We start from the raw sequence: 23273 nt of genomic DNA on the forward strand, positions 1-23273 counted from the left end.
TGCTAGCTCTTCAACATGGATCTGTACTCTCTTATGGGAATTATTCCAAAGGCATTCCCGTGGAGAAAACATCAAGAACCCTATATCACATTGCAAGGGACCCTCTCCACAGCGAGTCTTTTGTATAGCCTACTGTGCATGGATGTTGCTATAGCACCAGAGGTGCCTTTCCTGGTATTACCTTTGATGGCTTCTTTCACAGCTGAGTCAATAGGAATGATATTCTTCTCCACCAGCTCTAGAGGACCTGGCCTAAGAGCAATTTTCTCATTTAGATTGTCTGCAAGACGGGCTCTTTTCAGCTTCATCTGAGTAGCCTGGACAGACCCTTCTGTGGCTGAATCTGTAAAGCCAAATGGTAAAAATATAAATTATTCCACAAAATAACCAGCCTGTGCCACAGCTCCTTTCCTTTTATCACTTCTAAGAAACACAGGATAAATTCTATGTCAGTTCTTTCCCAGTAATTAGAACCTGAGTGTAGCTGTAACACAAAGCATTTCTCTTGAACCATAAAACAACTGTGGCTTGCCAATCAGAAGGTCGGCAGTTTGAATCCCCGCAATGGGGCAAGCTCCTGTTGCTCTGTCCCAGCTCCTGCCAACCTAGCAGTTTGAAAGCATGCCAGTGCAAGTAGATAAATAGGTACCGCTCCAGTGGGAAGGTAAACAGCGTTTCTGTGCGCTGCTCTGGTTTCGGTGTTCTGTTGCGCCAGAAGCGGCTTAGTCATGCTGGCCACATGACCCAGAAAAAACTGTCTGCAGACGAACGCCGGCTCCCTTGGCCTGTAAAGCGAGATGAGCGCTGCAACCCCACAGTCGCCTGCAACTGGACTTAACTGTCAGGGGTCCTTTACCTTTACCTTTAACCACAACTAGCCACAGAGTGCAATGATGACAGGTGTGCTTGTAGATAAGCTTTTCTCACTGCTGATATGATATGCAGTCAATTTTAACAATGCTCAAGATACACAGAAAGTATTACCTGTACATAGTTCCCTGTAGCCAAACAAAATAATTCCAAGGTTATCACCCAGTGCACCACACCCTTTATGTGCGTCTGCATACCAGCATGGCTGAGCCACAGTTTGCTGGGGAGTGGGTAGCACACAAGCAAACAATCCTTCAAATGCAATGCTGGGCATGGAATCCTATGCAGGAAAGTCATTTCTGCAAGCCCAGTAAAAACTTGGTTTCAAGAGCTAAATGAGAATTGCAAGAAGAAGTATCTAAAAGAGGGAATAACTTGCTTCATGAGATGTGCATTTCCCCCCAGTTGTATAGTGTGTGCCATACATGCTGGAGCAGCAATTGCCCCAACCAGGCTCAAGTAAAACCCACCACAGATTTGTTTATAGAATAACATCATGCAAACATCATCATAAATCAGTTCGATGTTTATTCTTGTCCCCACCCTGAAGGAACCCAAGGTGGCAAACTAACAAAGATTACAAACATTTTAGAAAAGTTTTAAAACCTAAAATAATTCATAAGCATTCCATAAGCAGGAGATTGCTACCAAGAAGGCCTAGATTAGGGCAATAAAAGTTGCTTTTATACCTTTCCTGAAGTGGGATCAAAAGACACTGAGGCTTACTCAGAACATGGCAGAAGTGTCTTCTGCTGTTGGCTTGCCACAACTACAAGAAGTCCAAAACATCTAAGACAGTCTCCCACAACCTGGTGCCCTCTAGAGGATTTGGACTACAATTCCCATCAGCCCCAGACCACATCGTCAATGGTCAGGGATGATGGGAGTTGTCCAAAACCCTTGTGGAAGTCTAGACTATCTATTAACATAGAACAGCTCATTTGCAATACAGTGGTGTATTTCTATACTTCCAAACATGTAAAAAGAAACCTCAAGGTCGTGATCTCCATACCATAAAATCATCAATAAAATACACTGCTAACAACAAAATTACACCAACAAATTAGTAAATCAGAAATATACACTACTAAACTGGATCACCCTTGAGTAAACAAATGTGTTTTAAGTAGGTACCTGGAATAGCAACACTATAGGTGCCTGCCTTACCAGGAGCTCATTCCAAAGGGCATGTGATGTAATACTGAAAGCCCTGGGTTTTTGCAGACATAAGATGAACGTCAGGAGTAAGCAGCACCTTTAAGAGTGTCTCCCCCAGGGATTGAAGTGACTGGGTAGGGATATACAAGATTAGGTGGTCCCAAAGATAATCTGGTTATTAAGGACTTTGTATGCTAATAGCAAGATCTTAAACTTATTCATTCAATCTTACCCTGTAAAATGTGCATATCAACCAGTTCTGAGCGCTCAGGTCTGTTTCGGGTCTTGTGCTTTAAATAATCTTCAGTCTACAGAACATAAGAACAGAGATCATTACCTCACTAGCTTGATTTAAAGTGCATTAGGCAATGCTTCTTTAAAAGGATTCAGTCAGACTTGGTCTAACTGACGTTCATTTTAGTTAACATTAGTAGGACCCATACCAAAAGATTCAAGTTACAGGAAAAGAGATTTCAGCTCAACATCGGGAATAATTTTCTGATGGCAAGAGCTGTTTGACAGTGGAACCGACTAAGCAGAAGCCATCTGCATACTTTAGTTGAGATTGCAGGGGTTGGACTAGATCAGGGGTCTGCAACCTTTAAGACAAAAAGAGCCACTTGGACCCGTTTACGAAGAAAAAAAAACTGGGAGCCGCAAAACTCGTCATTATAAAAATAACTTTTTTGTCACTTTTTATTATTTCTTTGTTTGACCCCTCAGAATTACTCCTCCTCATGGAAATAAATGTTAAATTAACAAGTTACCTTTTTGTGTGTGTGTGTTCTTCACTCCCCTTCAAAACAGTGACCAGCGTACATGCCCCTTACAATGTAGCGGGCGGGCGGGCGGGCGGGAAGGTGACGTCGGGACGGTGTGTGACTAACGCACGCACCGCCCCCATGCGACGTCACAGCCAGTACAGCGCCCGCCACAGTGGGGAGTGTCAGGGCGCACAATGCGCCTCCTCCCCTCGCTAGTATCCGCCCCGGAGCTGCGGCAAAGATGTAAAAGAGCCACATGCGGCTCCGGAGCCGCGGGTTGCTGACCCCTGCTCTATGAGAACAAAGTCCCACCTATGTCACCTGTTCAGGGCCACCAATGAAGGTCTTCACAGGCATTGTGCTGGCCACCCATGCTGTAATGGACCTACTTACCACTGACTTTAATTAAGGAGTAGGAGAAATGACGAGCGGAAGCAATGCAACCGACTAAAATACATGATTTCAACAATAGCAATTTATTGTTGGTAGTCACATTTCAGAGGCATCTTCTCAATTAACAATGTATATTAATAACTAGGGGGAGAGGGGGTAATTCTGTGCAGACCTTGCAGACCTATATAAATCTGCCAATGCCTGAGCAACACAGGCTAAAAACATTATTAACCTAGAGAACAGAATGAGATTCTTCTCTATGAATAGTTATTTCAGGGAGAGTTTGGGCTTCAGTATGGCTTACTTCAAAACAGTGACCAGTGTACATGCCCCCTTTCAATGCAGTGACCAGCGTACATGCCCCTTACAGTGTAGCGGGCGGGCGGGCGGGCGGGAAGGTGACGTCGGGGCGGTGCGTGACTAACACACACACCGCCCCCATGTGACGTCACAGCCAGTACAGTGCCCGCCACAGTGGGGAGTGTCGGGGCGCACAATGCGCCTCCTCCCCTCGCTAGTATCCACCCCGGAGCCGCGGCAAAGGTGTAAAAGAGCCACATGCAGCTCCGGAGCCGCGGGTTGCAGACCCCTGAACTAGATGACCCTCAGGGTCCCTTCCAATTCTATAATTATCCCACAACCTTTTGTCTGGATACTGATTGTCTGTAGGCTAGGACTTGGATCTTTTAAGAGCTCCATTTGTGCAAACCCGAACTTTTGGCAGGTTTCCCAGAATGCAAGTAACTTATAATTGGCACGAAGGAATCATAATACTACACCAACTTTTAATATGCACTATATTCAGCACAATTTCAGTTTAGCTTACGGCACAGATCTTAAACAAGTGTAAAATTCAGCCCTAAGTACCCAGCTGTATCAAAGTAAATTTATTTACTTCACTAGAACTCATCTAACAGCAGCTCTGTTGTGTTTTAGCTAATAGGTATTTAAAATCCACCGCAATTAAATTGGTGTAGTTTCATGTTATGTGTGAACAAAGATTTTCAAGTAGGCTTCACATCAGTCCCTCTCAACCAAACTAGCTGTGAAGTGTTCTGATGTTCCTTCCCCCTGCCAGCCCCCAGGCCCCTCCCCAGCTGAATAAAGGCTTAGAATATATTTTTGGTTCTACTTCTCCCTAAACGAATGTAGTTTAGGGCTTTTGACTCATATAATCCTTTTTTCTTCCAGGCAATCGGCCAGTAGAAGCCTTTGAAGGGAGACTGTGAGATATTAACCTATGCCTGAACATTGAAATATAGGGTACTTCTAAGATACTTCAGACTTCTTGAAGTGTTCTAAGCACATTTATTTTTCACAGGGGGCTATACATCCTTACGTTGGTCTTGAATTTTTGCAGGACACTCATATACAATAATGTAACATAGGCATCTTCTACATGTGTGCAGGTTTTTGATAAATGCCTATACATAAATTTCATCAAGAGTTTTGAAAGTAAGTTAATATATATGTACACAGAATTGTAGAGACTATAAAAGGATTCACTTGTTTGGCTTCCTGACCTAAATTTCCTCTACATATTAACTCCTATACCATAAGCAGAGGAAATAAAGGATAAGGTGCACCACAAGTTCCCATTAAATGGGACAAGTTAACAGATGGCAACTACAACTACTAATACAAATTCTGAGCAAATCAAGTCATAGTTTCTAGGACATTACAAAGTTACCATATACTATTGTCCATCTAGCCCAGCATTGTCTATTGTAACTCGCAGCATATCTCCATATCTCTTTACCAATCTTGCTGCTGGTGTCATTGGACCCGGGTCATCATCCATGCAAAATACCAGCTTTATGAATGAGCTATAGGCCTCTCTATATATGGATTGTATTCTTTATATAAGAGAACTGCTATCAGTCTTGGAAAAGGCTTCTCTAAGCAGACAGTTCCCCAATTTCCCCCTTTGCCAAACTGCAAAATTCAGAGAAACACAAATTTTGAAGGATGGCCTTGTTTAAGTTTGCGTATTATTTCTGAAATTGCAAATTAGGTAGGTTCACCTTTAAATGTAAACGAAATCAAATTTCTGCCCCCCCCCCACTACACCTCTAGTAAGAGCCTTGGCTAGAGACTTGCAGCAGGGAAAGCTTGAGAATATCTTGTACCTTCTCTAAATAAGACCAAACAAAAAAAATTTTTTCCTTCCAGTAGCACCTTAAAGACCAACTAAGTTAGTTTTTGGTATGAGCTTTCGTGTGCATGCACACTTCTTCAGATACCTGAAGAAGGTGCTACTGGAAGGAAAAAATTTTTTTGTTTTGACTATGGCAGACCAACACGGCTACCTATCTGTAAATAAGACCAGATCACCAGCTCTTCCACTAGTGGGGTAGGTGGGGGGGGGGAACTGCCTCTTAATCTTATCTTTCTCATTAGCTTTAATTAACAGCGCCTAAACTCTGCTTGATAACTGGTGCCAGCAAGAGACAAGAGTACAGGTTAAGAACAGCCCAAAAGCACTCTGCAGTGTCACAAGAAGAGAAGGGCAATATGGTGTACTGCAGACATCAGGCACAAGGTTTCCTACTGGGGATATATATATATATATACACACACACACATATTACAAAGCCACTTTCTCATGGGACATGTGCCAATTAAGTTTAGAGCCCTGTAAAGGTGTGCTAAAGGTATAGTAGTATCTGCAGAAATGAATCCAGTGATTTTCCAACATTCCACTCACATTCCTGCACATGGCCACAACCTTCTCAGCAGCTTGTTAACCTGCATGATGCCATTTCCAGCCACCCCCTCTGATGCCTACCCAGGGTTACCTTGGCTCTCTCCAAGCTCTTCTTTTGCTCATGGAAGGGAGAGGGGTTTTTCAGCGCTGCAATCAGAAACAGACAAAAGCACAATGAGCACAGCGAGCAACAAGTACATTTTCAGCATTGTGCCATTGTAACAAAGTTCAACAAAATTAGCCACACAAAGCAGCCAGCCCCTTTATTACATCAAATGAAAATGGATGAGGAATAACCACAGACATTCCCAGGCCAGGCTGTGGCAGTGGAAACGAGGCAGAGAGGAGCAAAGACACAGATGGTAACTAAAGCAGGGGGAGAGCTGAGAGTTGTTTGGAGAAAGCCATCTTTTTTAAGGCATCTTAGAGGGAGGTGAGTGGCCTGGCGGTAAAGTGCAGCCTGTCCAGTATCCAAACACATTGGGTGAGAAGCTCAAGAGACAGAGCCTTGCACGTTAATCCTAGATGCATTTGGGGAGCTTGGTTTCAGTGGAGTTGACTTCCAGCTAAAGGGATCAGTTGGGGAGGAAGGATCTAGTTATGGAGAGGACCACCAGTGAGATTAATGTCCGGAGGAGACCTGCTAATAAAATTGAGAGTCTGAGTCTCATTGTATCACATGGGTGTCAGCAGCACATACAAAATCAGCAAGAAGGAAAAATTGCTCCATTCTGTCACACATTCTTTTCAACAATGAGCTCTCCTTCCTTTATCCATTGGCAAAATCTCCTTCTCGATATAAGAGAGTGAGCAGAATGCTCCAGTAAATTCTGATACTCTCCACCAGTGCCTGCTCTGTGTTCTGAACCACATTCTGGATATTTGTTTGGAGGACATATTTGTTTCTTCAGATTGCAGTTCCATTGAGATAAAAAAAAGAGGGTCGCCTCCTCCACCATATCTTAACGCCCTCCAGTGATAAACATGCTGTTAGGATTGAACCACAACTCTGTATTTGTCCTACAGGAATAAATGGCAGCAAGGAAAAGGTAGGGGCAAAACCTGCTCCTTGAACTCCACTCCCCAACTGGCAGTCCAGCCTTTTCCTATCTGCATAGTCTCATCATGGAGCCTTTCCCCCCTCTCCCTACCATCAGTGTTGGCTAGTTCTCACTGACTAGGAAATTTGTACTTCGTTGTACTCTTATCACCAAGGGGGAGGCTGTCCCAGTGTGTTCACAGGCTTCGTGAAGATGACTTGGCACACAGTTCCCAGCTCATTTGGGTCTCACTCTCTGAACCATTTCTGGGTCTTGCTATTTCTTCTGTGTCATGGGTTAAGGGCATGAGAGGAAAGCATCGCTCTTCCCAAAGCTGCGCAAAAGCTCTTTATCTCATGGCTGAATTGTAGCCTAGTTATTTATACAGTGAAAGTTGTCCAGAATCCAAAAATAAAGATTGCGGACACAATTCTCATCTCCATTTTAATAAGTGTCAAATTATTGTTTGTTTGTTTTCTTTGCACAAAATGTGACTGGGAGCACAGTCAAACTGTGGGATAGGAAAATCAAAGGCCACGAGAATTATATATTGTGTGATTTTTATTTATTTAAAAACCCTCTTTTTTCAATAAAATAAAATAAACAAAACAACCCAAACTGCTTTTAACAAATGGCTTCTCTAGTCCCCACATGCCAGTTGTTACCTCCCGTCACCAAATGGATTTATTGTCAGAGTTATGAGTCATTTTGCATTGACGCAATTGGATGAGCTAATTTATTATTTGCCTCCTGTAGTTAACTAGATCCTAAAGCACGATAGATATTTTGTTTTATTGAAGACTCAAACCCTGCGCAACTAAAAGGCCAAACAAAAAGAAGAAAAAAATCTTAAAGTGAGTGAGTAAATAAAAAAGTGTCACAGAGCACCAAAGGCAAAGTTAGAGGAGACACCTCAGTGGTAAAAGACGGTTGTAAAACAGATTCTGGTAAACTTCATAGGGTGAAAACCATCCTACTTTCAGATATTGCAAGAGCAATCTGAGAAGCTGGTGCACCAGTGCAGAGGCCTGGTTCACAGCTAGTGGGATGGTGGGAAGAGCTTTGAGAGAGCATCCGATAAAAGTAATCTGCAAGGCAGAAAACCAGTGTTGTTCTTCTGCACAGCTCAATTAATGCACATTACAGAACGCTAAAGTTATGTAGGATCCATGACAAAGGATGGACGCAAAACAAAGGGACCTTTGCCAAGAGGATTGATGTGAATTCTGCAGACAAACCAACAGCATATGGTTGTCTGAGAAAAAATCTATGTCAATATGGGGTTGAATGTGTTGGTTCTTCCATGAGGGAAGTCGTGGCAGTAGTGGAAGTTTAGAAGTTAAAGTCTGGAGTGAGAGTACAATGATGAAAGGAGAATTACACACATAGGATTGTATCCAAAGTAGCATTGAGTAATATTTTCTGACAGAACAAGGATTTCCACTTGCACAGCTGGACTTACCTCCTCTCCCCTCTTGTGTGCTTCCTAAATCTGTTTTAGGGGCTCTCCAAACTCTCCAGCAGAGTAGATTTGGGGAGTGAGTTGGACACAAAGGAGGAAAAAGTCCCAATGTGCAAGCGGAAATCCTTGTGCTGATGGACCACGTTAGTTGGATACTGCCCCACAACACAGACCTGTCCTGAGCCTTCAGTTATCACAATTTTTAAGAGCATGTGCATTGAATAATGAGTATTGCAATTAAACATAATTAACTTTCTCATTGTGCCTGCCAGGAAAGGCTACTGCTTTTGGCCATAGGGGTGGGAAGTGTTTTGTTTTCACAGAGAAAAGAAATCAGGAAATTGCTATAATTTTAAAAGACAAATAATAGATTTGAAATCTTATAGTTTATAGCCATTTTGATTTTAAAAGAGTGACATGAAGTTTGAATGCTCTGGTTTGAGAGGAAGGGTCCCAGTGAGAGTGCCACCATGGTGTTAAGAGAGGCTTGTCAGCTGTGTGACTTGCTTGCCGATGATAAATAGTGGCAAATCAATAATGAGTAAAACCTGTGTCTATCACCCAATCATATGAATCTTTGTTCATATGAGTTTGGGTACATTGATTAATTTATTGATTAAACTTGCATACATTTGCATATGAGATAAAAACGGTTCTAAAGAAAAACGTACTTTGTTTTAAAATTATGCCCACAAGTGGCACAGTAGGCCTCATCTTTGAAGAGCTGTCCCCTGTTCTATCACACACAGAAGGACATGACGCTGCTTGACATCTGAAACTTCTTTAAGTACTTATGTTAAAAACTGATAATGTAGATATACCAATTTGGGGGCAGCTTGTCAGCTGATCAAATTAAACCTATTAACCTAACCAATTAACTGACTAAATCCTGAACCCCTACTAACACCACTAACTAACTGACTGCATTTACACACCACAGTAAATGCTTTTGCCATAAACACAGGTAATGGTTTAAACATAAACACACAGGGGCTTCCTGTTTTGATCATTCCCTAGCAGGAAGAACAAAACATAATCCCTAGTGTTACATCTGAATTGGAGATAGCAGTTTGTTTCACTCAAAACAAAGTTTGTTCTTGACTTACCAATCAAACTTAGTTTGAGTGAAACAAATCACAATCCTTGGCTCAGATATTATTAGGGATGTAAGAAAACATCATTTTCTGTTCTGACATCTTTGTTGCATGCAGCACTGTTTATGTTCCACTGCGCTTTGTCTTCCACAAAAAGCCACTTTATCTGTATTTCCATCCACTGTGTCAAATTATGCACCTTATGTAATTTACATGCAAATTATGTTGCCGTATTGTTATTCCCCCCTATTCATTTCAACGCAAAGGAAACACAATGCAAGTAGGGGTGGGGAAAAGTAATAATTTATGTATCATCTGTGGACTGAAAGCAGCAGCAACAACAGGTGGATTTCCATTTTGGACATGGGATGAATAAGTGAACATTGGCAATTTCCACTCCTGTTTCCATTTTTCTTGGAATTCTGCAGCATCCCCAGATGTAATGTTAAGCCAGGGATTGTGCTCATGCTTGTAATAGGGGAGAAGCAAAGCAGGCATGATCTCCACATTCACAACAAACCATTAACTGTGGTTTATATTAATTATGAACTGGGCAATGAGGCTTCTATATAGGCTTATGAGCCTAGTCAATGTGAGAAAAGGCATCAAAGGAGAAGGCAAAACAAAAACCCACCCTTAAATTAGGAGGGCTGGAAGACCTAATACTATGGACATGTGCAGAAAACATGTGATTTATTTGCTATATTTATATATGCTGCTCCTCATTTTTTGTGAGGTTCTCAGTGGTCTCCTATCCAAGTCCACACTCACTTAGTATCAATCAAGTTACATCATGTATTCCCAAGGGATTTGCTGGGCAGTGACTGCAAACGGGAAGGAAAGGTAAAGGTAAAGGTACCCCTGCCCGTACGGGCCAGTCTTGCCAGACTCTAGGGTTGTGCGCTCATCTCACTCTATAGGCTGGGAGCCAGCGCTGTCCGCAGACACTTCCGGGTCATGTGGCCAGTGTGACAAGCTGCATCTGGCGAGCCAGTGCAGCACATGGAACGCCGTTTACCTTCCCGCCAGTAAGCGGTCCCTATTTATCTACTTGCACCCGGGGGTGCTTTCGAACTGCTAGGTTGGCAGGCGCTGGGACCGAACGATGGGAGCGCACCCCGCCGCGGGGATTCCAACCGCCGACCATGCGATCGGCAAGTCCTAGGCGCTGAGGTTTAACCCACAGCGCCACCCGCGTACCCAAACGGGATGTAGTTGGGTGTAATTCTCTAACTACCTACCACTGATGAATATGTGAATGCCCAGGAACAAAAGTAATCAATGGGATCTCTTCCTACAACATAGGAAGCATGATTATATTAAGGGCAATTACCTTGCCCTTTCTAAGTTTTGCATAAACCGATTAGGAAGGCAGTCGAGAAATGGGCAAAGATGTGCACTTTTTGTCAAACTCACCAGACAGGTATGAGATGCATGTATTTATCATGGGTCCTTGGGCGTTTTTTATATCCTTCAAAATGCATCTAGGGAAATGTCATATCTGAAATAGCCCTAAGCACATACTAGTTGAAGCCCATGGTCAAGCACTGTGTCCTAGAAAGAAAGATGTTTGGGACTGTGGAAGAGGGGGAGATGAAATAAGGTGAAAAGTCTGGAGTCATGGTGGTAACCCATTTGCCTCAGACGCCTAAACAAATGCTGCTATTCTTGCCTCCATACCCCTTGCCACTTTCTTTCTCCCTCTCTTTGAGGAGTAAAATGCCTTTTAGGGGGTAAACTAGCAGCCTTTATGGGGTGTCAGAACATCCCCTGACAGTTGGCAAACACCAATGACACCTCATTTTTGCAGAACATGACAGTTAATTCTGATAGTGGGATAGGATTAAACCTGCCAAGAACTTTGGGCAATGTATTAAATAAACAAGTCTATGTGGATCCACTCTGTCACACATAACATGCTGTACCTGCACTACATACACTGAAATGCCTCATGAAAATGCCAAACTGCTGCATGCACCATTCGTATGGAAGCGACAGACATTCCATGCCAACAATGTAGAATGTTTTGCAGGAGGTGGCTTAAGAGGAAAGCAATAGCAGAGGCCAACTACAACATGCGGCACCCAAAGGCTTAGGCAGTCACTGTGTGTGGCTCAGAATCAGTGTGATCCAGCAGAGAGAGAGAGAGGGTGGGTGCTTGGGGTGGGAGACCTGGATTCAGATCCTAGTTTGACCATGGACTCACTGGGTGGCCTTGGGCAAGGTGTTATCTCTCTCAGTCTCAGTTTCCCCATCTGCAAAAAATTGGAATAACAGTGACCTGCCTCATAGGGTTTTGCAAGGTGCCCTACATCCTAAATGAGTTATGAAAATGATACAGTATAGTCTACTTCAGGAATAATCAAGCCCAAACTCCCTTTCCTGTGAGGCTCATTAGAATCCTAGATTTTGGGATGCATGTGTAAGTAATCTTCTAGTCCCGAGTTTAACAGTAATTGCAGTAACAAGCTGAGTATGTGATGGCAAAAATTCCATGCAATCTGTAGTGCTGGACCAGTTGCTCAACTCAATCGCCTGCTTATGATTGTACCAGAAATAAATAATTTTTGCAGCAGTACAGACTTCTCAGGGTGGGCACTATGTAAGAAGGTAACTCTCTGCCACAAATATTTCCTTCCTGCATAAGAGTTGATTCTTGCAGAGGTACATAGCACCAGATCTGTGTGTGCTAAAGTGGTGCACATGTACAAGCCTGCTTTGCCCTTCTTAGAATCAGAAACAGTCCCTAATGATGCAAAGTTGTATTATATTTATTTGGTGGTGGATAGTGTGACCCTCAGCTGAGGCTGCATGGGCCTGCTAGTGCATAAAAGATAAAAGTGAGAAAGCAAAGTACTCACGTGGCATGATTCCCTGGTTGGCGAGCTGCTCTCGGCTTCTTCGCTGCTGCAGCCGCAACTGTAAAACTGGGAGAGAGTGCATCTTTCAGAAAGGGACCTCGAACTTCTGCCACAAATAACTCCAAACTTTTCATTTGCTGAGATACCTTCCGCTCTGCTGCTAAAGAGGGAAGGTTCAGATCTCTATCACATGCCAAAAAAAGGAGTCATCCTTGTTACAACAGCAGTGTAGATCTGACCTATTACTGGAATGCAGCTTTCTTATTATCTTACTAAAACTAAGCCAATTAACCTGGAGTTTGGTCAAATGACCATTTCCCTTTCTCCATCCTCTCCACACACACACACACACACACACACACACACGTTAACAACTTCATAACGCAGCAGACGCAGTTGCTAATGTTACTACATTACCAAAAAGTTGAAAATTTATCAAGCTATTTTAACTGTGCTGCTTATTAAGACTTTCGAGTAAATGCTTCTCTGCTACACATGTTATTTAGGGTTGAAAGAAGAGGAGCCTTTTGCAATAGTTTCCATTCTAGAGTTCACAGGAAACAACTCAGAGTTACAAAAAAAAATGCTGCAGATCTGGAAAACATGGTCCACACGGATATGTGCTGCTCCATTAGCTTAAAGAAGGAAAGGGAGTTAAAGAAAATGAATTATCTATGATCACATTTACATGAAAAGGTAGACAGGATTTGTATTATATGCAATAGATCTGCTTGCTCTGCCAGGCGCAGCCAGAAGGAGATCCACTGGACTGAAATTCTAGCTCATTCAAATTCTTAAAAATATAGTTTGAAATGAAAGAAGCAAACCACCAGACCATCTTGTGTAGGGATGAAATCAATGCTCTTGAGACTTGGCCCGTTTTAATGAAAGTGATGAGTGGATGTGGCTCAAAATGAAAAGCTGTCTAGGAAACTATGGCCTAATGTACATAACAGGTCGGCCTGCAGCTATAAATAATCCAACTTAATCTTGACACCTCTGACATATATGAAGTCCAGCCTGCTCCCCCTGTTACTGCCTCAGTTCCTAGGAGCCAGGCTAGCCGTAGGGGCAGTGAATGCCCTTCCCTCTTTGCATCTCATTGCATGATGGAGAGCCACTTGTGTTTGGCAGATCATTAGCTTGTCCTGGAGAACAAACACTCTCACCTCAGCTTGCCTTGTGCCTCTAGAACTGACTTATATCTATCGGGGTGCAAATAAAAACAACAACCAATGTCTGCAAATTTCACATCAAACCTAACAGTATTCTGAACATTTTATTAAAAAAAATATGATGAGGGAAGATGGAAACTAAAGAAACTTTTGTCTGCTTTGTAGATATATGAGGCATTTAGCAGGTGAGGGTCAATTTATTCATCACAGTCACTATAGGAGGCCAATCCAAATTGCTCCACATATTTTACATTTAAACTTACTATTCTAAAGCTGCAATCTTAGTTATAATTCCTAGAGAATAATTCATTATGGTGGAACTTTGAGTAAACATGCATAGGATTGCACGGCAACAGGATGGTTTTCACCGTGTCGTTACCAAATCTTACATTGGGAGCTTCCGGAGTGGTTGTTTATTTAGCATGCATATGTGTGTACAAAACATATGAGGCAGTTATATGACATTGCCTGCTTGGCATTCATTCACGTGCAGGTAAACCAATACCCCCAGTGACTGTTATGCAACACTTCCCAGTGCAATTTCCCACCACTTTTCTTATCACTTTCTCCTTATCAGACTTTTAGTGGTTATAAAACTAACAGCATAATTTCACTAGAAAGTGTGGAATAATAACCATTTTTTCTGCATATTAACATCCCATCTGGAAATGCCCTTCATATAAAACTGAACTTTTAAGCAGCAACAATCCCCCCCAAAAAAACCCCAAACCCATCTCAACTTAAGCAAAGAGCTACTGCACATTAATGGCTAACATAATTTCCACAATGAGTGATTAAACTGGCCTCCACACAGTGAGCTTAATATATAAACAAACCCTTAATATATAAATCTGCCCTTTTAAATTTTCATTGATATATATATATATAAAGAATGGAATGCTATATATATGTACAAAAATACATATTCTCTCAATAGGATATATAGAGCATTGTGTGTGTGTGTGTGTGTGTGTGTGAGAGAGAGAGAGAGAGAGAGAGAGAGAGAGAGTATTCCATTTTTCTTCCATGTAAAATGTATTTTAAAATAAATCTACAATAGTGTCAGATTTTCATAACCATTCAGATGCATCTGATGCTTCCTTCGTGTTGGCAATGTCCTGCTGCTCATCTTTGCTGGAATTAGGTTCTGTACCAGTGACTTATCAGATAATTTAAAAGACATCATTCAGCCCTTTAACAAATTAGCTAATGGATCAAAGATTTAACCTTTCAGACATGTTAGAGGGTCTCAGCCTTTAAATCAGCAATACCGGGTTGTGAAGAACACGAAGCTTGTCTTTTTCATCAGAACAAGCTCTGAGGAACTGGGTGGGGAAACCCTCCAATTTCCACAAACAATCTCTAAGAAATGAGCACTGGAGACAAATGGCTTCCTTGGGGCACCAGCACCCTCTTGAAAAGCTCTCATGATTTGTTTATGCTTGCACAGACTTAGCACTATAGAGGGATTAAAGCATCTGTTTGCGTGCTGCTTTAATCAGGGCTAGTCAAGGAACTTGCACACTTAAGAGATGTCACTTTGGCCGGAGAACATGGGAGGAAAGAGATAGAGAGGCAGGGGAGGCAGCTCCCAAAAGTCTGGGCTTTTCGGAAAGCGTGGCCTGTTTCATGTGGTCTCAGGAACCAGATGCAAAGCTTTGACGCCACTAAAACTTAACTGCAAATGCATCAAAATACTCCCCGTTCGCTGCAAAGCCCAGTATCCACAGTCTGGAAGGCAGGCTTGGATGAATGGCTGCCACCACATAATCCAATTACATCCTTTAATTTCAGTGGTTAAGAATGTCAGATCTGCACCTTAAACACATTTCCCTGGAAATAATAGGCCCCAGGAATTTCAACGGAATTTGCTTCCCAAGAAGACACACCAGAATATTGGAATCCCAGGTGTTTAAAATGCCTGAAATGCAAAGTTGTAAAGCATGGGTAGGCAAACTAAGGCCCGGGGGCCAGATCTGGCCCAGTCGCCTTCTAAAGCCAGCCTGTGGACGATCCAGGAATCAGTGTGTTTTTACATGAGTAGAATGTGTGCTTTTATCTAAAATGCATCTCTAGGTTATTTGTGGGGCATAGGAATTCATTCATTCCCACCCCCAAAAAGTATAGTCCAGCCCTCCACGAAGTCTGAGGGACAGTGGACCAGTTCCTGACTGAAAAAGTTTGCTGGCCCCTGTTGTAAAGCATTTATTTTTACCAAGGAGTTGCTCCAATGTTAGGGTTGCCATATGTCCTTTTTTCCAGGACGCACCCTCTTTTTCATGGGTAGAGTCGTCATAGCGATCCATAGTTAAAAGTAGAAGTCTGCAAATGTGTCCTCTTTTTTTGCTCTTCAAAATATGGCAACACTACAGCTACTACTGATTTTATTTTTTAAAAATAAAGCTGATATTTAATGCCTATTTTCATGATTAGGATTTTGCTTGCAGTGTTTGTGTTGTAAAGAACAGCAAAAGTCACAAAAAAGAGGAAAAACCAAGAGAGAAAGTGGGGTGGCAAAAGGAGAGAAAGGGGGGTCAATTTTTGGCTCTGACCCTGCCCAGTGCTGACTCCAGCCCCACCCACTGCTGGTATGCAGCCCCTTGGTAAATGTTCCTGAGGCAATGTGGCCCACAATAAAAAGATATAGAAGTTACCCAACTGAAGAAGAATGGACGAAGAGGGATAAATAGCAATCACTGGATGACACTGAACTAATTTCTTTCATCTGCTCTCAACTAGCAGGTGTGCTATCAGCCAACAGAACTAGTAACAGAACTAGTAAGTACTTCGATACAATGAAAATTAACACCAAAAACATTTAAGCACAGGTCCAGAATAAAGCCTTTTCCATATTGTATGTATTTGGTAAAGAGGTAAGTGCAACAATATGATAGACGTTTGATGTTTTTTAAATAAAGTGCATATAGGGATGTTTCGTAGAAACTTACTGCGGATAACACTTCAGCAATAAGATGGAATCCTTGTTTATATCCACAAATGACCCACTGGCAATTACTACTGAATGGACATGTTGTGAAGATGCCCACTGGAAAATACTTTATAGATCTGGCTTCTTTTTCCTGATGGGTTTTTAAAACAAGGCCTGTGCTTATTTCACAAACATAAACTGGCTGTTACAGAAATAGTAGGCAGGACATGCAATCATTGTTTCATTGCTTCTAGTATGAAAAAAATACAGGCTACACTGGCATCACTAAGCTATCAACTCATAAACTCTTCATAGAAGTTAGCCTGACCCTACAGATCTTTTGGCTAAGGCAACTTGCCAGTGTGTTTGGGTAGGAAGTAAAATGTATGGGTCACTCACATTTGAAGTTTGCTCCTAAGCAACAAAGCTGCAGTACAGCTGGTCAAGCCCAGCTGACATTTAATCCACAGCTATTTGGAGTTCGCTAACAAGGCACAAATTAACTCTTTTTGCTCAGTTAATTTCATCCCTCAGAGATCTTGTAGTGCTCCTAGGTCAGAGAAGTGCGACTAATTTGGACACTCCACCTCATAATTAAGGATGAATCTAGATAAGATGCTTGTGTATATTGTTAATCTAATATGAACAAACCCAGGATCTCTAACAGCCATTACAGTAATGTATATATTTGAGGTATGAAGGTTTCTGCTTTGAGGCAAGAGACTGGGTTTGAAAATCATCTACCGCCTTGCAGACCAATAATTCTTTGATATAAGCTTCAGAGGTACATAAAACAAACAGGCCAAAAAAATTTCACCTTGTCCATTCACTCAAAATTATATATTCTTCTATTATTAGATCAGCAGCTGACAGAAAGAATGAATTGTCAATACTTCAAGAGGTTATTTCTTAATTGGTCAGAAGGTGGAGGTAAGTTTGTTCTTGTGGGGTGAGTAATAGAAATCTTTAAGAATCTGTATGTAAATCCTGAACAGTATTACCTTTGCCTTATTTACAGTATGTCTATTTCATTCCTCCCTATAATGTATGCAACACCTCACCACCACCAAAAAATAGCTGCACCTCCTCTTAGACTACAGTTTTGGCAATGTAGGGATGGCTGCTACTTTTCTACATTATCTACAATACCCTTAGCACCTTATAAATCGGTTGTCTTCCTCCTTGAGCACCTGACATAATCATGGACAAGATAAGTGGGGATAAAAAAGAAAATCGGACAAGTCTTAGCCTACCTTGAGGACCTCAATGTACTTTGAGGAGTGGGCAGAATGTACCGGGGGGCGGGGCGGGGGAGGAATCTACAGTAAGAATTCCGGTAAAAAAAATATAATTATTGAAATTCAGAGTGTAAAATAAAACCACCAACTCTGATTTTTAGAACCCCAAAAGTGATAATTGAAAGAACAGCATTTACTCTTAACTTCACATGTTGCTCATTCTTTTCATCAGATGTCTCTAACCTTCAAATACTGTATTTAATTGATTATTCCTCTCCGTAACATTAGCGGGATCTTTACTCCAACTACAATGTCTTATTGCTAAAAGATCCCCTACCAGGTTCGTAATTTTAAAACAAAAACTCTACATTAACCTTAGGCGTTTAAGAAGACACTTGCTTTAACATTTAACCCAAATCTGAATTGCTAGACTATGAAATCAGCACCTCCAGTTCCTACGTCTCTCCCCACTGCCTCTTATAGATACTCGGGCTAAAGGAGACGGAGTACAGATGTACCGGTATCTTTTAACAATTTCCGCATCTGTTGCACTTGAAGATGAGCATGAGAGAGCAACTCTATCATACAGGTAGACACCTGGGATTTTGCAATTTAGGGGTCACTCAAACCAGGCAGAAGCAGTAAATATGGACTCTTGTGCTGCTTTGAGCAGAGCAGCTCTCCCTATGAAACCAAATTGCACCTCGTATTTTTTGAAATTACACGTTCTAGGGCACAAAACACCCTCAGCCAGCCCTGGACTTCTAGTTTGCATTGTGCAAAATGGGTTTCATAGCATAAGACACCAGTAACACCCAGGCTCATTTCATTTCAACATTTCAGTACAGTGGTACCTCGGGTTACATACGCTTCAGGTTACATACGCTTCAGGTTATACACTCCACTAACCCAGAAATAGCACTTCAGGTTAAGAACTTTGCTTCAGGATAAGAACAGAAATCGGGCTCCGGCAGCGTAGCAGCAGGAGGCCCCATTACCTAAAGTGGTGCTTCAGGTTAAGAACAGTTTCGGGTTAAGAATGGACCTGCGGAATGAATTAAGTACTTAACCCGAGGTACCACTGTATCTTGATGCTCTTGAGCCATCAACACTAAGTTATTGATATACCAGTGGCCCAAAGCACACTCACCCTCTTTTCCCATTACTGCTCCACTGGAAGTCAGAGATCTCTGTTATCTACAAACCATCAAGTATCACTTCCAACAAACAATCATTTTTCAGTAGAACTTTTAAGATTCTCCTGCTATTTTATGTTAGACTCTGGAGCCCCATCTCTGAAGTTATCCAGTAAGGCTGAGGCAATGGGCCTGGGAAGTGACATTTCCTTATGCAGCCAATCAGAATGTGGCAACTTACCCAACCTGTCCCCCCTCACTGATGGCCAAGCAAGTGAGAGATGACCTCTAAAGGAGTTTACTGGCTTCCATTTACAGCACTCCAGTAACATATGGATTTGTATTTCTTGGAGAAACAATGCCATGGATAGTGTTTCCTGGGAAGAGTTAAACACTTAGCAAGAGAATTCTTGGGCCAACCCCTCATGCTTTGTCCTATTTGATTTAAGGCAATTCCATTGATATTTGGAAACTGGCAGGAAGGCAGGCAAGAAGAATCATTGTTTCTGTGGAATTTGTCAGGATGACCTCAGGTTTGTGTATTTATCTTTGGTAAAATAGACAAAATAAACATACACACAAATCCTAGTCTCTTAACTCAGAAGGAAGTGGGAGGGGAGAGCATGCCTGCAACATCGCTGAAGATTTTTGACATATTAGATTTATACTTCACTCAGAGCAGTGGCTTGTTTTACCATAAGTTTCACTTGAAGGCGCAAGTTTTCAATGTAAACAAGTCTTATCTTTTTTTTCTCCTTGGCAGAACGCTATGCAAAAGAACAGGCTGGATGACCATCTAGTGGGAATGATTAGTGATAGGGTTGGACTAGTTTACCTTTGAGAACCTTCCAACTCTGTAAAGCACATTTCCTCCCAAAGGTAACTACAGTTAAGAGTGCTGGGAATTTCTGTTAGGCGTAATCAACAGTTCCCAGGATTCTATTTTTTGGGGGGTGGAGGTGCTTTAAATGTATGGTATGTATGCAACCTGTGATTATATGAAAAACTATGGCACTGTGGGTTAAACCACAGAGCCTAGGACTTGCCGATCAGAAGGTCGGCAGTTCAAATCCCTGCGACGGGGTGAGCTCCTGATGCTCGGTCCCTGATCCTGCCAACCTAGCAGTTCAAAAGCACATCAAAGTGCAAGTAGATAAATAGGTACCGCTCCGGCGGGAAGCTAAACGGCGTTTCCGTGCGCTGCTCTGGTTCGCCAGAAGTGGCTTAGTCGTGCTGGCCACATGACCTAGAAGCTGTACGCCAGCTCCCTCGGCCAATAAAGTGAGATGAGCGCTGCAACCCCAGAGTCGGCCACGACTGGACCTAATGGTCAGGGGTCCCTTTACCTTTATACTTCGTTTTATTTACATACTGTTAGAACAACACACTTTTTCAGTCACAGGCATGCAAAACAGCTTGCAACATTCATTAAAACTATACAGCCATCATTTTGAAAGCACAAGAGCAAACCTTGGCTGCAACATCTGGTTAGCAAGGAGAGAGCGTAACCAAGGGCCTGAATTCGGGTAACATGCTAAGCCAAACCCTGGCTTATTTCAGTGTGTTATGGGAGTAAAAAAAAATATTGGGGAGGAGAAAAGTGCAAGTGAGCTCCTCTGCTAGTACCTATGTGTTTCTGTGATCCTAGTAAGCTATAGTTCAGCTCACTGTGATATGTGAACGAGGCTAGATAAAGCCTTATGCTTGGTAGGGGACAACCTTACCCCAGAAGATAGTGGCAACTGAAGCAGCATTTTTCCACTTTAGCCTTATTCCAGGGACAGGTAAATATGGGGGGAAACATTCCCTTAAAAATGCCAGGACCATGTAGGTTTCTAAATGTCACAATCAACACTTTGAATTTGGCCAGGAAACATTTTGGCTAGGTAACATGCAGAGCTCACCTAGAATTAGTGCCATGCCAGCTTTGCGATCAGCCCCAGACTAGGTGAGCTGCTACATTTTAAAGCAACAGAAGTCCTAAGGCAGACTCCTACATAGCGCAATACAGTAGTTTGAGCTGAAAGATTACCAAAGCTTATAAGAAAATGGTTATGTCCTTGGATGAAGATCATGGTAATGTTCGCAGGTCTTCAAACTATAATTCAAAGGAGGTCCTAAGTACGTGCTCTAAATAGGTCACCGGAGGTAGGATTGCAATGTACATGCCTGAATTGATGAAAGAACCACGGCTAATGGCTTATTTCAGTCTGTATACATTCATTGCCGATATTCCCATGTAGGACGTTTATATATCATTTATACTGGTAGTAGAAATAGTCCATGATAGTAAGTCTATGATACTGTATCATACATTTTATGTAACCGTACATACAGAAACCATAATTTTTGTCACCTACAATGGTTAACGCTAGTGACAACTTCCCACCTGTACCTCAAACAAAGGCTGCTCTCCTACGTACACTTTATGGGGAGTAATCCCCATCAAAGGCAGTGGTAAGAAATTCATATACTGACTATATTTGTTATGCAAAGTACTATACACAACAAGCATTCTGCTTATGTAGTGCTACAATTCCATTTTGGAAAAATTGGGATGAAGTACAAATCGACGTGAAGGACCTGTGCTCTATTTCCATGCCGCAGCTAAGGTCTATCCTCTTTAAACATCAAAGTTAGTGTTTGGTCACCATGTGATCATGCATAGTAATATGAAAGAGACACCAGAGCAAAGATGCTCTTATGTTTAAACTCTTTATTTAAATTAACACTGTACTTTTTATCACACTCAATATTGACCCTCAAACACATCTGCCCTGTAGCTTGGGAGTCTATGGGAATATCCTTGGGATTCTAACCATTTCCTGCTGCTGCTGTGGCCCCGTTTTTAGTGCTATACTAATACTCTAAAATGCTAACTGTAAGGATCAATGTGGACAGGTTTCTACTTACAAGAAAATGTTTTTTCATAAAAGTAGCACCAAAATAAGATGGGTAACAGTCACAACAGCACCCTGTATGTCTTCACCCCAAGACAAAGAGGTGGTAATTAAAATGTGGGAAAGCGATTGGAAGAGTGCCCCCACAAAGCGACTCTGTTAGAAACTCTAAAAGAAACAAAATTTATGGGACTCAAAGAGTCATAAAGTTTACTTTTAGCCTAGAATCATTTGAAAAATATGCGATCCTACCATCAGCTCTGTAATCTCTCAACCCCCAACACCCCGTCTTTAAAAATAACACCGAAATGAGTCTTAAAAACAATACTGGCTCACTGTAAAAGAATGCAATGGCCTGGAGAACCATCCCCCTTGCGTCCTCCTCGCTTCAGGAAGGTGGCAGTATTGCTTTGGGATTACTGGGTTAGAGAGCAAGCCCTCTTCTTTCCAGTGAATGGCACTGTACCATTACCATAATACACCAATGGATTCTGAGGAATGACTTATTCTCATGAAATGTGATTACAGTGATAGAAAAACCACAGCAAAGTACTGGACACAAACTGTGTAGAACCCCAGCCAGCCAGAGCCTCCTCATTTGTACATACAACTCTGGAGTTTTCAACTAGCTGCCAATTTTATATTTTCTAAGCAAACACTGCAAATGACCACCCAGCTGCCTCAAATGTCTTCATAAAACCCAAGTGGATTAGCAACAGTACGATAAGTTTCTAATCTTCTGGTTATCTCTGGTGTACTAGAGATCAAAAACCGCCACCCTTCCCCAAGCTGAGTGGGTGACATTCTGGAATGGGTGAAACATACAGGAGAACGTGATTATGCAGTACATTCACTGGATGCACGCGGCAACAACTCGGATGACAAGAAAAGAGTGCTATTTAAAATAATAATTGGTATAGCCAAACCCAATAAGAATAACATATAAATACAAACATGCACACAAGAACACACACTATACAATGCTGAATTTATCTAAAGTTGCTGTGACCCTAACCCTACAATAGGACTGATTTCTATGTGACTGTTTCCTGCCTTTATTCGCCATTACTCACCTTTATTCACGTTGGATGTCCTCAAAGAAGACGCCCCTAATGGGGCTTCAACACACTCTGGAGATCTGGTACATGTTTTTTTGTTGCAAAGCTTTAGAAAATGGCAATCAGTCGTTTGGCTCTAGCTATATTTCTCTGGTGATGTCATTTTAAATACTTTGCATGTTCCATTTGTTTTTTGTACTTCTAAAAAAAAAAATCGATGCCTTTCTGCAAATTCATGTTTGTCCAATTAGTCACAGAACCCTAAGGCTGGCTGCCTGGATGCTGGAGTAAAGCATCAAGGCTAGGATATACAGGACAGCATCTGACTTGTATGGATGGGAGGAGATCTACTGCTTGTCATAACAGCCCTTATGGATTTCTGGTCCAGTTCTCATTCAAATATGTGGAGAACTCAGAATTGTAGAGCGTTTGGGTTTGTTTGTTTTTTAGTAAGCTACGCCACAGACATAAATTGTAAGTAGGGAAAG

The 23273-nt window shown here is 41.9% G+C and overlaps 1 protein-coding gene across 5 annotated transcripts in view; it reads right to left on the minus strand.

Moving 5' to 3' along the window:
• The window catches only part of MYOCD (myocardin), a 91778-nt gene that overhangs the window by 14862 nt on the left and 53643 nt on the right, over positions 1-23273 (minus strand). For 2 of the 5 annotated variants that reach the window (XM_053376100.1, XM_053376101.1), the window contains exons 2-5: positions 12350-12415; positions 5984-6039; positions 2261-2336; positions 182-343 (exon numbers count right to left, since the gene is read on the minus strand). In XM_053376100.1, the coding sequence (XP_053232075.1) occupies positions 182-343; positions 2261-2336; positions 5984-6039; positions 12350-12415 (360 nt within the window). Of the gene's footprint in view, positions 1-181; positions 344-2260; positions 2337-5973; positions 6040-11694; positions 11744-12349; positions 12416-22800; positions 22903-23273 lie in introns of those variants that run through there. The other 3 variants (XM_053376102.1, XM_053376104.1, XM_053376103.1) reach the window with 3 other exon arrangements.

The sequence above is a fragment of the Podarcis raffonei genome, chromosome 2, assembly GCF_027172205.1.
Source record: "Podarcis raffonei isolate rPodRaf1 chromosome 2, rPodRaf1.pri, whole genome shotgun sequence".
NCBI lineage: Eukaryota > Metazoa > Chordata > Lepidosauria > Squamata > Lacertidae > Podarcis > Podarcis raffonei.